Genomic DNA, 13,071 nt, shown 5'->3' with positions numbered 1-13,071 from the left:
AGGTGTTAGTTTGTACCTTATTGTGTCCTGCAGTGATCCGCAGACATTTCAGCTTAGTTCCGGTTCTCACGTGTCTTCCATTCATGCATTACTTGAGGCGTCTATGGGACTGTTACTTGCGCCTGCGTTCCTTCAGCTGGAAATCCCGCCGGCGTCCGAATTCGAGGCCAACAGCTCCCCCGCGAATCTTCGCATATTTATGTTCGAGCCACCGGAGCGACCGTCGTTTGCACAGTTCGGCTCTCTGCTCCAGCACGCGAAGGAGTCCAACTCGCCACCTCGCCCCTCGGCTGCGGCGATCTTAGCCAGCGAGGATGAAGTGGGCATTTCGCTGGGTTTGACGGGATCCGATGCATATGGTTCAGAACGAGAGTTGCCGAGGGCCGAGCCTCTCGCTGCGAGCTGTTCCTCCAGCTTGTTTTTCGAAACATCGCAGATTCTTTCTTTCCCCACAACTCCGTCAGTCCCGCGCCCGCCGTCGTCGCACGGTCGATCCTCGCGCCTGCCAGAGGAGCCGGAGAGCGGCGGTGACTTATCGCCGGTCTCGCCCGCGGCCGTAGCGTCGCAGGGCAAACCGAGGATCCATCGGCTTCTGTGCCGAACGGTGTTTTGTGCATCTTCGCTTCGACCGCTTCGCTGCTGCCTCAGCGCGCCGTGGATTATTCGGAATTTCTGCCCACTCGGCCTTGTTTTGCGGAGCATGTCTGGTTTAACGGTTTGCGTCCCGCCTTCATTCTGCTCTCCACCCGCCTCATGCTGGCCGCACCGGAAAAGCTACAGCAACGTTGCGACCGATTCCAAAGCCTGCATACCTCCTCCTCCCGAATGCGCGTCTGCGGCATGTTCGACGATGTACTGCACAGAGCTAGGGTGTATGCAGGGCGATCCTAATCTGCCTCTTCTGGCCTTCTTCGGCGTGCGCGTTCCTACCTTCGCTCCACCTCCAGACTCTCAGTTGAGGCGCCCTTCCTGTCCTCCCCAGGGACTCGCAGATTGCAGCCAGCGTGCCGAACAACCACCAAGAGAGGACGACCCATCAGATGGGGTGTGGCTGCGTTCAGTCGCCCCTCAACACGCCACGTGTGATAGCTGCGATCCTGATGACCCAGAGCGAGAGTATGCGTCCGCCGACCGGCAGCAGCCTCCAGGAACACCCCTCTCGCCAAAAAGTGTACCAGACATGTCCAAGGAGGGCGCCTTATCTGAAGGGAAGGAGACTGCGGAATGGATCGATGAACCGACACAGCGCGCTGACGTTTTCTGGACGCAGACACTCCAAACATGTGAAGTGGAGGCGATCACACGCGTGACAGTTCCGCTCGGCGTGTCGTCAGCGCAGCATTCCTCTGGAGCGCGTAGCAGTCCGTCTCTATTCGCCAATCATCCCGACCGCTTCCTGGCACACTCTGCGGAGCCTTGGCCTTCTCGCCGTGAGTCGAGTTGGGCAGCCACTGCGCCTGCGTTGTCACCAGACAGCCGTATTGAGTCGCTCCCATGCGCCTCGCTCCTTGTCCATGTTCGCCATCTCTCCTCATCAGCGTCCCCGGGTTCGCCACCGACTGTTGTAGTTGATATCTGCCCGCCGCTTCGCCTGCGCAACGGGACGCCCTACACGCTGGCTGTCGCTATCGGAGGACGGCGTGGTGCCCTGACGTGTACCCAGGAAGCTAACACCGTTTCAGTGCGGCTGCGTTCAGACTCGGCCGCAGCATCACTAGGGCGTGGGGAGACGCAGACAGGGCTATCTAAATCCGAGGATGGACAGGCGAGGCACGACAGACAGCCTGCTGTGAGCCCTCTGGGAGGTGCGGGAGGACCTTGGACGGCGCCTGCGGATGCTACAGTAGACACAGGGGCGCTCTACGCGTACCGGGCATTTGCGCCGTCCGTACTCTTCGAGCCAGAGTCTGTCGGTTGTCCTGGGACTAGGCTTTCGTCGTCTTCGCCTCATTGCTGTGGCTCTGCTTCCTCTTCCGTCCCTCCTGCCTCTTGTCGGGAATCCTTATTCGTTGGTCAGTCTGTGCCTTTCTCAAGTGAAACAGAGAGTGAATTAAGAGCGGTGGAACACACTATTTTCGACGACGCGAGACGCGCCGCTCTGCACTCCGTCCTGGGCACAGGAGTGACTGTGTGTCCTCCGCACATTTCGTGTCTCCCCTCGGTACAATGCGCGTCTGAGAGCTCACAGCCCAATGGCGGAAGAGAACAAACGGGGCAAGGCGACAAGGAGGGCATCCCTTGCTGTGTCTTCCCGTTCCGAACTGCGGCAATCATGCATGCCATTGGCGTGCAGCTATGCGGTCATAAGGGCAGTCTCCCGCTACCTCGAGACTTGGCGTCTCACAACCAGGAACACCAACAAGGGATTCCTGAAACGGGATATGGACAATCTGGGCACGCGGGACTAAATACGCTGGAGCCCCTCTCTGAAGATTTCGCGCCATTCCGAGGAGACGGAGACGACTTAGGGGGCCAACTCTGGGGTGACCTGAGTGACGATCCCACGCTGGGCCTTCATATTGCAGATCTCACTGGGTCTCCGCTTTGTCTAGACGTTTTGACGTCTGACTGCACACCGGGACATCCACACAGAATGAAACACCCGCAGTTGCCGCTGGTCGCCGAAGCGGAGCCGGTCTCAGCGGGTTGTTTATCGCCCCCTCGAGGCTTTCTGCATCGGTCGCCGAGGCCTGTGCAGTATGCCTCCGCGCCCGGTGCCGCAGGCCCTCCTGTGGTCTGTTCTCAATCGTACGGAGGAGGCGGGGGCTACAAGGGAGACGCCAACGTGCGTATGCCTCTGCTGTGGACCCTTGGAGTCCCTCTGCGCCTTCGAGAAGGCCTCGGCTTGGGAGGGGTGCCTGCGCCGGCACCAGCAAATGGAGAAGGAAATGAAACGGCAACGGCAGCGCTGGATGGTGCAGCCTCGACGTGGGCGGCCGGCGGCTGTTTTCGCGATGCACTTCTTCTTCTGAGGCGAGGCTGGCTTTCTTCTCCTGTGGCATTTCCGCATACTTTGGCTTCTCATGGTGCCTCTCGGGGAGAGTCCATGCCTGCTCTGTGGGAAGCGACTCTGCCCTTCCAGCGCCAAGTGTGCCACCCTACATGCACGGAGCTTATCACCGTGAGTCTGGGTCTCTCAGCGGCGTCTGGAGAGATTCTGCTTGACCTCTTCCTATCTCCGTCGCCTGCACCAGTGACGGTTATAAACCGCACGCCTTTCCGTCTGGGAATCTCCTCGCTTTTAGTCTGGCAGAAGGGGAGAACCCGCAACAACGACGCGTCCGCGTGTGGGGACTCGTGTTCCCGTGATTCCGCACTCGAGAGGCAGGACCGCGGGAAGCTGGCCAACCCAGGCGACAATGCCGAAGACTTGCAGCAGCCAGAGGGCGCCCACGCGAGGAGACGAAGTGGGTCAGATCACGCGTGCAGTGTGTTCCACCACGAAGGAGGGCCACGGGGCCTCTCGCCGTCTGTGTTTGTCCCCAGTGTGCCTATGCTGCAGCTCCCGGTTCCGGCTGGAGAGCAGGCAAAGCTTCCGTGTCCCCTGTACCGGTCATTTCGCATCTTTGACGAAGGCGGCGGCGCCAGCGACGGCTGGTGGATTCGTGAGCGCAGAGGCAAAGAAGAGCTCAGCGCCTCATCGAGCGACGATGCAGGCGTGGGAAAAGAATCGGCCGACGGGGAGCAACGGAGACGTTCCTCGGCTGCGAGTGCGCCAGTGAGGCAACAGCGGAAACCGAAGGCAGCCGCGGACCAGAGAGAAGGATGCCCAACTGAGCAGAGAGCTTCCTCATCTGCTCCATCACTGGAAAGTCGGCTTTCGACTGCGTTCAGTAGTGACCTAAGTGATGTGAGCGAGTTTTGGGACGACGAAGGCAGTGTGGGAGAGACCTCTTTTGCACGGTCTAGGGCCGCCCACACCCGTCGACGCCGAAATCGATGTCTGCGCCACAATCGAGGAACTCGCTCTTCACCCCGGCGTGCGCACAGTCCTGCAGGCGTCAAGGGCACTCTAGGACTCCGGGTTTGCGCGCTGGCTGACTCGGAGTCGTCCTGTTCTTCAACTAGGGGTGAGCGGCGACAAGAGCGTTGGACACCCAGATATGACTCACCGTAAACAGCCAAGCTGGCTGGAGGTGCCTCTGCGGCGCCTGCTGGAGAATTCCAGGGGCCCGGTCCTGCACCGGCTGGACCTCGGTCTTGCCGCAGGCCGTTTCTGTCTTTTTCTACGCGGATTGTCCGTGCTAGGGCCGAAGAATGCAGCCGTCCCACGAGTCGTCCCTTTTCTGCCCACGTCCCTCATTGTGCGGTAGCCTTTGAATTATGGTGGCTGTTCCCTAAGAACGTAGTGGTCACCTGGAGGCTCGCGTGGGGATGGTTCCGATGCGCAACAGTTCGACTGAACAGGCGAGATGTGCATCTCGTTTGCAGCCACTCGGTGTAGCTACAGGCGATAAACGCAGATGGGAGTGCACAGCCGACCGCGAGCTTATATGCATCATGCATCTCTTCCTGTTTTTCTCTTCACTCAAGAGAAAGCCCTGCTTTTGTGTTTGTCGCTGTCGACTTAGCGCCGTCATCTGCCGCTCGAGTCTACTCGCATGTGTCTCTTTGGTCTACACAGGAGCCTCCTCGAACACGCCGTCTGCGCCTCAGCAGCTTCTAGGGGACTCGTCTTCGGTCATCGGGTTCTGGTCTCCATTTCTGTTTCTTTGCTCGTCGTCGACGCACCGCTTCCTGGTCTCCTCCCTTCCCCCTTCTTTCCGCTTATATTTGGATGGGTGTGTAGAACACGCACAAAATACTTCAACAGCGGCTTCGCGGCGACCACCCCAATCGCCGCCATCGGCACCCGCGTCCCTCCTGCCTCTCTACCCATTCGACGCAGACGCGTCGTCGCCCTCGTCCGCCCCCTCCAGCAGTGCATCGCGGTGTTCATCATTTTCCTCCTCGGCGCCTTCGCCTGCCCTGTCGCCTACCCACAAAGGAAGCGTCGGGCTCACAAACTGTGCGTGCGTTAAATGCCATCGCGAGGGCTGTGCATCGCCTCCTCCTCTGCCTCCCTCTCTGGTGTCTCTGCTCGAGAATGCCTCGCTCGAGGAGGAGCCGCTGGGGGGTTGCATAACCGTCCGAACGGAGTACACCGGTACCAGCACCCACGTCATTTGCGACTTCGTCACCCTACCTGGGTCTCTCGTCTGGCAAGCCGCGGCACACGCTGCGGCGGTTCCCTCGTCACGCCGCTGCTTGCCCTACAGTTCCTTATTTCCCTTCATTTTGCCGCTGGCGCGCTCGCTCTCTTCGCCTTCGCTGTCAGCGTTCCACAGCGCCAAGGCGAGGCCGTCCAGCCCGGCGAGGTCGACGCGGGGAGACGCCCGCGCAGTGACAGATGCCTCGTCAGCCTCCCGAGCCGAAACTGGAGAGCAGACTGACAGTCCCGGCGAGGGCTGGAGCAGGCCGCGATCGTGTTCCGAGCGACATGGCAATCGGCGCTTCGCGAACCGCCCCAGTCCGGACGTCGTCCTCCTCAATGTCCTCCGCTCGTGGGAGAACGCAGTCAAATTGGCCGTCTACGAAGAGGACATCTACGCAGTCCTGAAGAAGCGGCGTCCGACGCATATCACGGGGCAGCGAGACGAATCATCTAGACGGGACTCAGCTTTGAAAGCAGCAGACCGGCAAAACGCCCCTGACGAATACAGGCAAACGGCTGAGAGCGGAGACAATCGAGAGACTGAGTCCCCCCAAAAGACGATAGCCCAGAGAGCCTTATGGTCGCTCCGTTCCCGGCAAACAGGGCGCGCTCGCAGTGCCTGGCAGCGTCGGTTTCAGTGCGAAATATCCGCAGAGGAGCTGCTGGGACAGTTCCTGCTGGTTAACACTAGCTCGGAAGTATCTGGAGATACCTGTGGTGGCGCATGCGTGACCAGCTGGCTCGCTAAAAAGAACGCACTGGTCGCGCACCTCACTGAGTTAGTCTACGCCACGTGGACCAGTGAGCGGCTTTCGTTTTGGCCTGCCTTCTACTCTCGAACTGAGCGCATCAGTCATTTCGCCTCTCTCGTGTCTCTCGGCGTCCAGCTTTTCGCTGAGATGAATCCAGGGGATGCCAGCGCCTCACACGTTCCTTCACGTTTCCGGCAGGTTTTTTCGTCGCCTTCCCTCGCGGCCGTTGCTGCTTTCGAAAGCTCCCCTGCTCCCCCCCTCTCGTCTCTGGAAGGGAGGGCAACATGTTGCAGCGCGAACCGCATCTGCGCTCCGTCGTGCACTCGCGCGTCTGTCCGTCTTCGCGTGGGCGGCGGAGTGAAGTGCGCCGGAAGCGCCCGCAGTGGAGAAAACAACGCGGCGGAGGAAAGGGCGCCCGGCGTGATCGTGATCAGAGTGGACGACTACATTCTTCAGTTTTTCATGGCCTATATGAAGACGCTGCGCCCACTACTAGATGCTGACTTTTGTTCTTTTTGGGGGTACACCTCTTCGCACCCCAGAACCGCATCGTCATCCACGCGTGAGCTACTTTTTTCCAGCACACCGTCGTCTCTCTCATTGCGAAGCATGTCCTCCATCGTTCGTTGTTCAGCAGCACCTCCGCGGCGCTGGCGACGCCGATCCGCGAGCGAGGGAGCCGAGGAAGATCACCGTGATCTCTCCTCGGGTTTCCTTCATCCCGCAGATCGTCTTTCGTTCCCTCCTTCATTCGTGTCCTATCCTGCGCCATGCCTCTCTGCGTCGTCCGCTGCGTTTGACCTTCTCGCTGTGGATCGTCTATCCATCTCGCCTATCGCGCTTAGCGTTTCCGGCCGACTGACGTCGGTGGTGTACATCTCGTTTTCCTCATTTGCTGTGTCTTTCCCGCTCCTCTGCATAAATCACGTTATTGCGCCACCAGCAGTTGTCGTCCAGGAACTGCTCGCCCACTACAGCGCTCTCTGTCTGCTTCGCGTACCCTCACTGATGTCTTCCCTCCATTTGCTCGGCAACTCGAGGGAGGCCGCGAAGCACCTGAGAAAGGCATTTTCCTCACTTCGCCACGGCATGCGCTACTCGCCGGGGCCTTCGGGCGGATCCTCTCTGACGTGGCTCAGTGCCGCAGAAGGCTTCTGCTTGCACGCGCTGGCCGTAGGATTTTCTGCGGTGGGAGCGTTTGCCGATGCCGTGCGATATAATCTTCCGGAGGCTGGAGACGACAAAGCAAAACAGTTCTTCGATATTGAAGAGGAAGCCAGAAAGGCTGGAGGTCCCCCCTCCGCGGGCGCGTCTGCTCACGCCGCCTCTCTTTCGCTTCTTCTTCAGGCGCAGAAAGCGGCAGATCGCCCACAAGTCACGGCCACTGCAGTGGCTGCCCGCGGATGTGTCGCCAGACAGCCGAGCGCTGCAGAAAGGGAAACACAGGAGAGGATCACCCGCGACAGGCCGGCAAGAAGTTTGGAGCCTTGGGAAGCTGAGAGAATGGCGGGGGAGGCGAGCACACGCTGGAGAGACCTCGTTAAAGGCGGAAGCAGAAAACTGATGCGACTGGCGACCCTTCCCCTGGGCGCTCTTCTGGGAGCGATTTCCGCCGTCTCTCACGCGTGCACTCCCGAGCTGTTGGATGCTTCGGAGGAGCGGCAGCACTCGGTACATTGCGAGTGCTGCAGCCGAACGGTTCACCGGCTCTTCAGGGACGCCGACGTGGCTGGTGTGTCGCCTGCGTTCGCCTTAGCACGACTCCACTTCCTGCTTCTTCAGGAGGGGCATCCGGGAGGGCGACGCACCGTCGACTCCCACTTTCGGCAGCTGGAAGAGCACAGACGCAGAGACCGAGGAAAGGGAAACGAGAGGCCAACGTGGAACCGTGGAGTCGCTGCCGAACAAGGTACAGGCGAAACCCAGCCAAGTCCACGTATATGCAGCGAGAGCTGGCAGCATGCATGCGGGCCTGCGCGAGAAAGCAGAGGAGTCCTCTTTCACTCTCTTGGCGCCTATCATCAAGCCGACTCCCGCTCCGGACGAGTCGTTTTCTTCGGCAGGCCGCTTTATTTTGCGCCGCGACCGCCGGTGTCACTCTCGTGCCTTGTCACGTCATTCTTCGACCCGTGTTCCATCGTCCTCGCCTTTGAATCAACCGTGCAACGGAGAGACCGTGCCGACAGCCGAGCGTCCTATCGAGAACGCGCACGTGGACAGGGGGGAATGGGACACATCGAAACGCTTGACGGCGACGTGGAAGGAGGCCACGAGATACAGGCACGAAGCGAAAGTGTGGGAGGCGAAAGGCTCTGGAGCCTAGTCGCAGACTCCAGTGGCAAACAGCCGTCTTGGGGGGCGTATGAGGCATGCCTAGGCGTCGCACAAGATGAGGTAGGCAACTGTGAGCGACCATGGAGGGTATGGGGTAAGGCTTGCAGCGGTCATAGGCATCGGGCGTTGTGCCATTTTCGTAAACTGAGCGGCGGCTGCAATGTAGCATAAACTGACCCGTCAACCGTCTCACCCACGGTGAGCAACCTTCCTTAGCGCCGGGAGTGTCTCCCTTCTGCGTTTGCTGTAGGTTACCCCCATCTTGCCCATGCTGTGATGTCCGTGTCCTATCATTCAGCTGTCAGTGGTCTCTCCTTGGCAGGCAGAAGCTTTGCCCATGTTACGATATTTGTGTGTAGACGTCACGTGCAGGATCGTGGTACCAACTGCTGCTGACCCGTGTTGCCTCGATGGGTAACTGTTTCCCTCGTTCTGCTTGATGTACTGTCGTCGCCTCTGGATTAGTCCGTTTTTCTTCTGCTTTATCAGCCGGCTCGCGTTTGTGCATGGGAAAAACCTAGGACGGATGTCTCCGAACCACGTGATTTGCTTCTTCTGCCTTGATCGCCTTTTTGACTCCGTTATGCGCATCTGGTTTATCCTCCTGCCTGCGATGCCGTGCTGGCTTCAGCTGATCGTCGGACTAGTGAGATCTCCTGCGGGTGCGCGTTCCCTCTCTTCCCGGCGCGACTGCAATTCTCCCCCTCCTTCCTCAACGCCGTTTGTGCCAGGTTTAGCACCAAACAGCTACACGAAACATGCGTCCCCCCAGCTGCACATGTGCCGCCTAAAGCTTTGCTCGACTGTTGCCTTCCGAGTGCACTCTCCTTCGTTGTTTCCATGGTTGGCTGGCGGACCGGCAGAGACAGCCAAAGAAAAGTGTGGTGCCGGGACTTCACTCGAGAGAAGTGGCCTTGGACTATTGCAGCGACAAGCAGGAGACGCCCTTGCGCTGCACGAATACTTCGTGAAGCTTCTGGGCGAAGACGAATGGGACCAACGCACGGCATCGAGAGGATTAGAACAGATGCATGCGGAGTCGCCACGCGCACGCGGTCACTCCGCAGCTTCGTGTGAACTCATTGGCATCTGCTCGGATACTCCGATGGAGGCAGGCAGAGTGCCCACCACTCTCTGGCTTCTGACAGGGTGAGCATCACACCTCAGAAGTTCTCACTAGAATGAATAACATGTTGGCAAAGGTTGTGAAGGAGAGTAGCCTGCGGCGCCTATCCATACGCCTAACTGTAATGTCGCAGTCGTGCGCACCATGCAGATCCTGACAAGGTGTGGGTTTTGCCTGTTACAACAAAATACTCGCTTCCGTAGTTCTACTGTCGATCTCTCAGGCCTTCAGATGGTGAAGATTCTGCTTAAGATGTGTCCACGGTTCTCGATAAAGAGTGCTGTGCGTTTGCCCCATTGTAGCTCGCGGCACTGGGTCAACCTTGCGAGACGGAGGATCATCTAATGCCATCTCGACGTGTCATGATGCAGCAATGTTCAGTTTTCGGACGAGTGCGTGTGTGAAGGAGGCATCACGCCGGGAGGGTCTCAGCCATGTGACCATCGTCGAATAACCATGATTATTTTGTAACAAGAGTTCATTACGTCGGCAGCGTATAGTGACAACCCGTGAATCCGAGCGAGTTGGCTGAAACCTAGTTTTTTGTAGAGCATTGCCTGGATCTGCAAGGGTGTCAATTTCATCTTAGGCGCGTGTGATCAACATGTGTCGTTGTGGACAACAGGAGACCCAACTAGTCAGCTGCGTAAGGTTCTGTCGCGCTGTGTTCTGACTCTATGCTTACTTCGCTACAGGCGTGGAGAAGCCTTTCTTGAAGCGTTTAATCGCGAAAAGCAGCTATCAGCAGAACGCGGACGCGGCGGCGAGGCGACCTTGTGCGGCGACCATAAACGTGCAGACCCATCTGTGTGTGCGAATCATTCCTGATCGTGCGGGGATGTGGCAAGGGCGCGAAGTCGAGCGGGGGGCATGTTTTTTTCTTTGCCCGAGGCATGCCGAATTCTGATTGAATCGCGTCATGAACAGGATATGCCATAGCTCAAAGTGGACGTCAAAATTTGATGCTCCACACAGACACTGTGTGCGTCCTGAACGGTATGCTGTAATCAGGGACTTCTTTGCACTCTCCGCCAACAGCCACTCGCGCCTACTGAGAGTCATTGGGCATATTTTGCTGCTTCACACGTGGACCTGTCGTTGCCCGTAAAGCACATATTGAGGGTAATGCGCCGTAATATGTGACAGCGAAACGTTGGCACTGCGGGGGTGGCGGGGGGATCCTGCCGGAACCGCAGACGAGTGAGGTTCCTCGTGTGGACGGGCAGTTCAACAGCAGAGTGTCAATAGTGCACGCCAGTAGGCAGAGCGCGTTCCGGTGGTTACGCCGGCGAGGCCTCATTTCCGGGTGTTCTTTTTCGGTGATGGGGCGAAAGAAATCCGCTCCGCCCGTCTGCTTGACGGTAGACACGCGGGGTCACGTTCGGCTATGTGGCCCAGCAACAAGCTTCTGGTTCCCTTTGCGGAGTTGTATGAAGACGTTTGAACGCAGACAACGAAATGGGAGTGGCAGATGTTGAACTGGATCTTGGCACATTCGGTCGCGCAGTTAGGCGGGGGTGCTGGAAGGAGAAACGCGACAGGAAGTTCTGGGAAGAGCACTAAAGCCTATATTCACTCTTCTCGAGTAAACGGTGCGCATTAAAATCGCGGCAGAGCGTCTTGTACAGCGTAGCGTCAACTAGGTGACATCTACAGTAAAATGCCCCTCAGAAAGAATTTGCAGGCGGATGCTGTGTTTCAATCGCACACAACGCCGACGCTTGCACTTGGCCTGGCTTCGCTGCTGGGTGGTGTTTCATCCACGGCACGAGACAATACACATCGTTTTTACGGTTCTCGCTTTCGGAGTCGTGCAGCAGCTGATCTGCAGAAGCTCCCCAGGGGGCCGGCGGAGCCGAAAGTACCGTCAGAGGCCTCGTCGACTATGATGCATTCTCAAGTACAACGTGCTCTCTTACAGACCTTGCGATGCAACAGCCGCCAACCACTGTCTGCTGCCCTGCACGATAGTAACTGGACTCGCAAGATGACACAGCCGTCGGACAAAACTTCACCTACTACGTGTTGGGAAGATCAGCGCGGCTCAGCGTGCAGGGAGAGCACCCACTCTGAAAGTAATATAGTATCGATGGGCATGTCCATTCTGCTCTTCTTCACAATGCAGCTACCCTCTGCTTGGAGTCAGCATTCGGACGACTGTCACTGTTCAGCCCTAACGCACATTCTATGGAGCGTTAGCAAGGTGGACGCCCGAAGTGTGGTGCTGCTGCGCCGGTGATAGCGGGAGGCTAGGCTCCGGTGGGGTATCGACATGTCTGCCATGTATGTTTACCACAGGTTGACATCCAGTGGAAAAGGTATGCCCATATTTTCAATTGCATCAGTGGAAATGACTCAATTATCGACTGAGTGAGAATTGAGTTAGACTGGTGGCTGTTTTTGGGATGCTGTGGAGTCACCCATGATGAAAGCGGTTGCAGCTCATGGCACGGCAACTTGCAATAAGGATCAGCTGCCAGCTGCGCACACAAAGCGTGGAAGCCAGATGAGCTGCAGACCCGGAGAGATCCTCCCCGTATTTCGGGCAGATGATTAAGCTTCAGCAGACACCTCGTCTTCCCTCGGATTCTGGGGAGGGTCATGAAATGCTTTCCGCCCGTCGCGCGGCAGAGGTGACAAAGTTTACGACGACTTCGAGACAAGCAACCCGCGGTGCCAGCGGAGGGAGGCGACGCTTGCAGCCGGCTGTGGCCACCTCGATAAATCTGGCAGTCAGTCGTGCAGCAGAAGAACCGTGTTGTGGAGACGAGACCGCAGTCCCGTACGTTGTGTGTTCGGCAATGTCCGCTGCTTGTTCTAGTAGGAGGCTCGTTCGGTCGCATATCGACACTTCCGCTTGATAACAGCTCTTCCCTGGAAAACCACCGAAGCTCTCAAAATAGTACAGCTCCCGGTCCAACGAAAGCCCGTAGTTTTTGGAGGCCAGACTACTCCACACGAAGAAACCGTTCGCAGGAGGGCAGGGCCCCCTTTTATTTTGCAGGATCCGCTCCTGGACTTTCTGCACGCGGCGCAATCAAGGCCACCTGCAGTTTCGAAGTGAAACGCTAGCCTACCATTAAATGGAAAATAGTGTCTATCGGAGAGTGGGGTCAACGAGTCCAGTAGGAGATGCCATCGCCCCTCCCAGTGCCACAAGCAACGTGACGGTGCATATCTCCCGTTGTTCTCTGGCGAAGGTATGACAGCGCCCGCGACAACCTGACTTCTGGAAACACTGCCGCCAGACTGAATGCTCGATGACGGGGATATTCGCTATGCATTTTTTTACCTACAGGGTAAATAACGCTATTACTGCAGGAGATAGTCACATAGCGTTGAGCAGCGCTGTATGGCAGATTCTGCGCATGAGGCGAGTTCGGGGGCGCCGCGTGTGGCTGGGCGCCATTCTCCGTTTTCAAACGACTATTGGCGCGTCTCGCGCCAGCACGGTCGTCGTTGCAGAAGGGAACTTAGTTTCCGTATACGCCTGAAGGAAATGGGTCCTCCCCTGTATTTGGACTTCGGCGATTGTGTCACTAAAATGTTTGCGTTTTGGAGTTGTTTTGCCTTCTGCGCCACACCCCCAATGTCTTGGAGCGTGGAACGGTACTCCCATTTTTTACAATTTCTTTGTGGTTCATCCGTCTGAACTCAAGGATTCA

The 13,071-nt window shown here is 57.9% G+C and overlaps 1 protein-coding gene across 1 annotated transcript in view; it reads left to right on the top strand.

The window, feature by feature from the left end:
• Window positions 1-10,234, top strand: part of BESB_065610 (uncharacterized protein) — a gene marked incomplete at both ends in the record, with an annotated part of 33,543 nt that extends 23,309 nt beyond the window's left edge. Inside the window, 5 exons of the mRNA XM_029364955.1 lie at window positions 137-4,070; window positions 4,625-7,855; window positions 8,324-8,367; window positions 8,912-9,429; window positions 10,102-10,234. Of these exons, the coding sequence (XP_029218538.1) occupies window positions 137-4,070; window positions 4,625-7,855; window positions 8,324-8,367; window positions 8,912-9,429; window positions 10,102-10,234 (7,860 nt within the window). The remainder of the gene's footprint in view (window positions 1-136; window positions 4,071-4,624; window positions 7,856-8,323; window positions 8,368-8,911; window positions 9,430-10,101) is intronic.
• Window positions 10,235-13,071: the final 2,837 nt, after the last annotated feature.

Source organism: Besnoitia besnoiti, chromosome VI (genome assembly GCF_002563875.1).
Source record: "Besnoitia besnoiti strain Bb-Ger1 chromosome VI, whole genome shotgun sequence".
Taxonomy (NCBI): Eukaryota; Apicomplexa; class Conoidasida; order Eucoccidiorida; family Sarcocystidae; genus Besnoitia; species Besnoitia besnoiti.
This window is presented reverse-complemented; position numbering and strand designations above follow the sequence as displayed.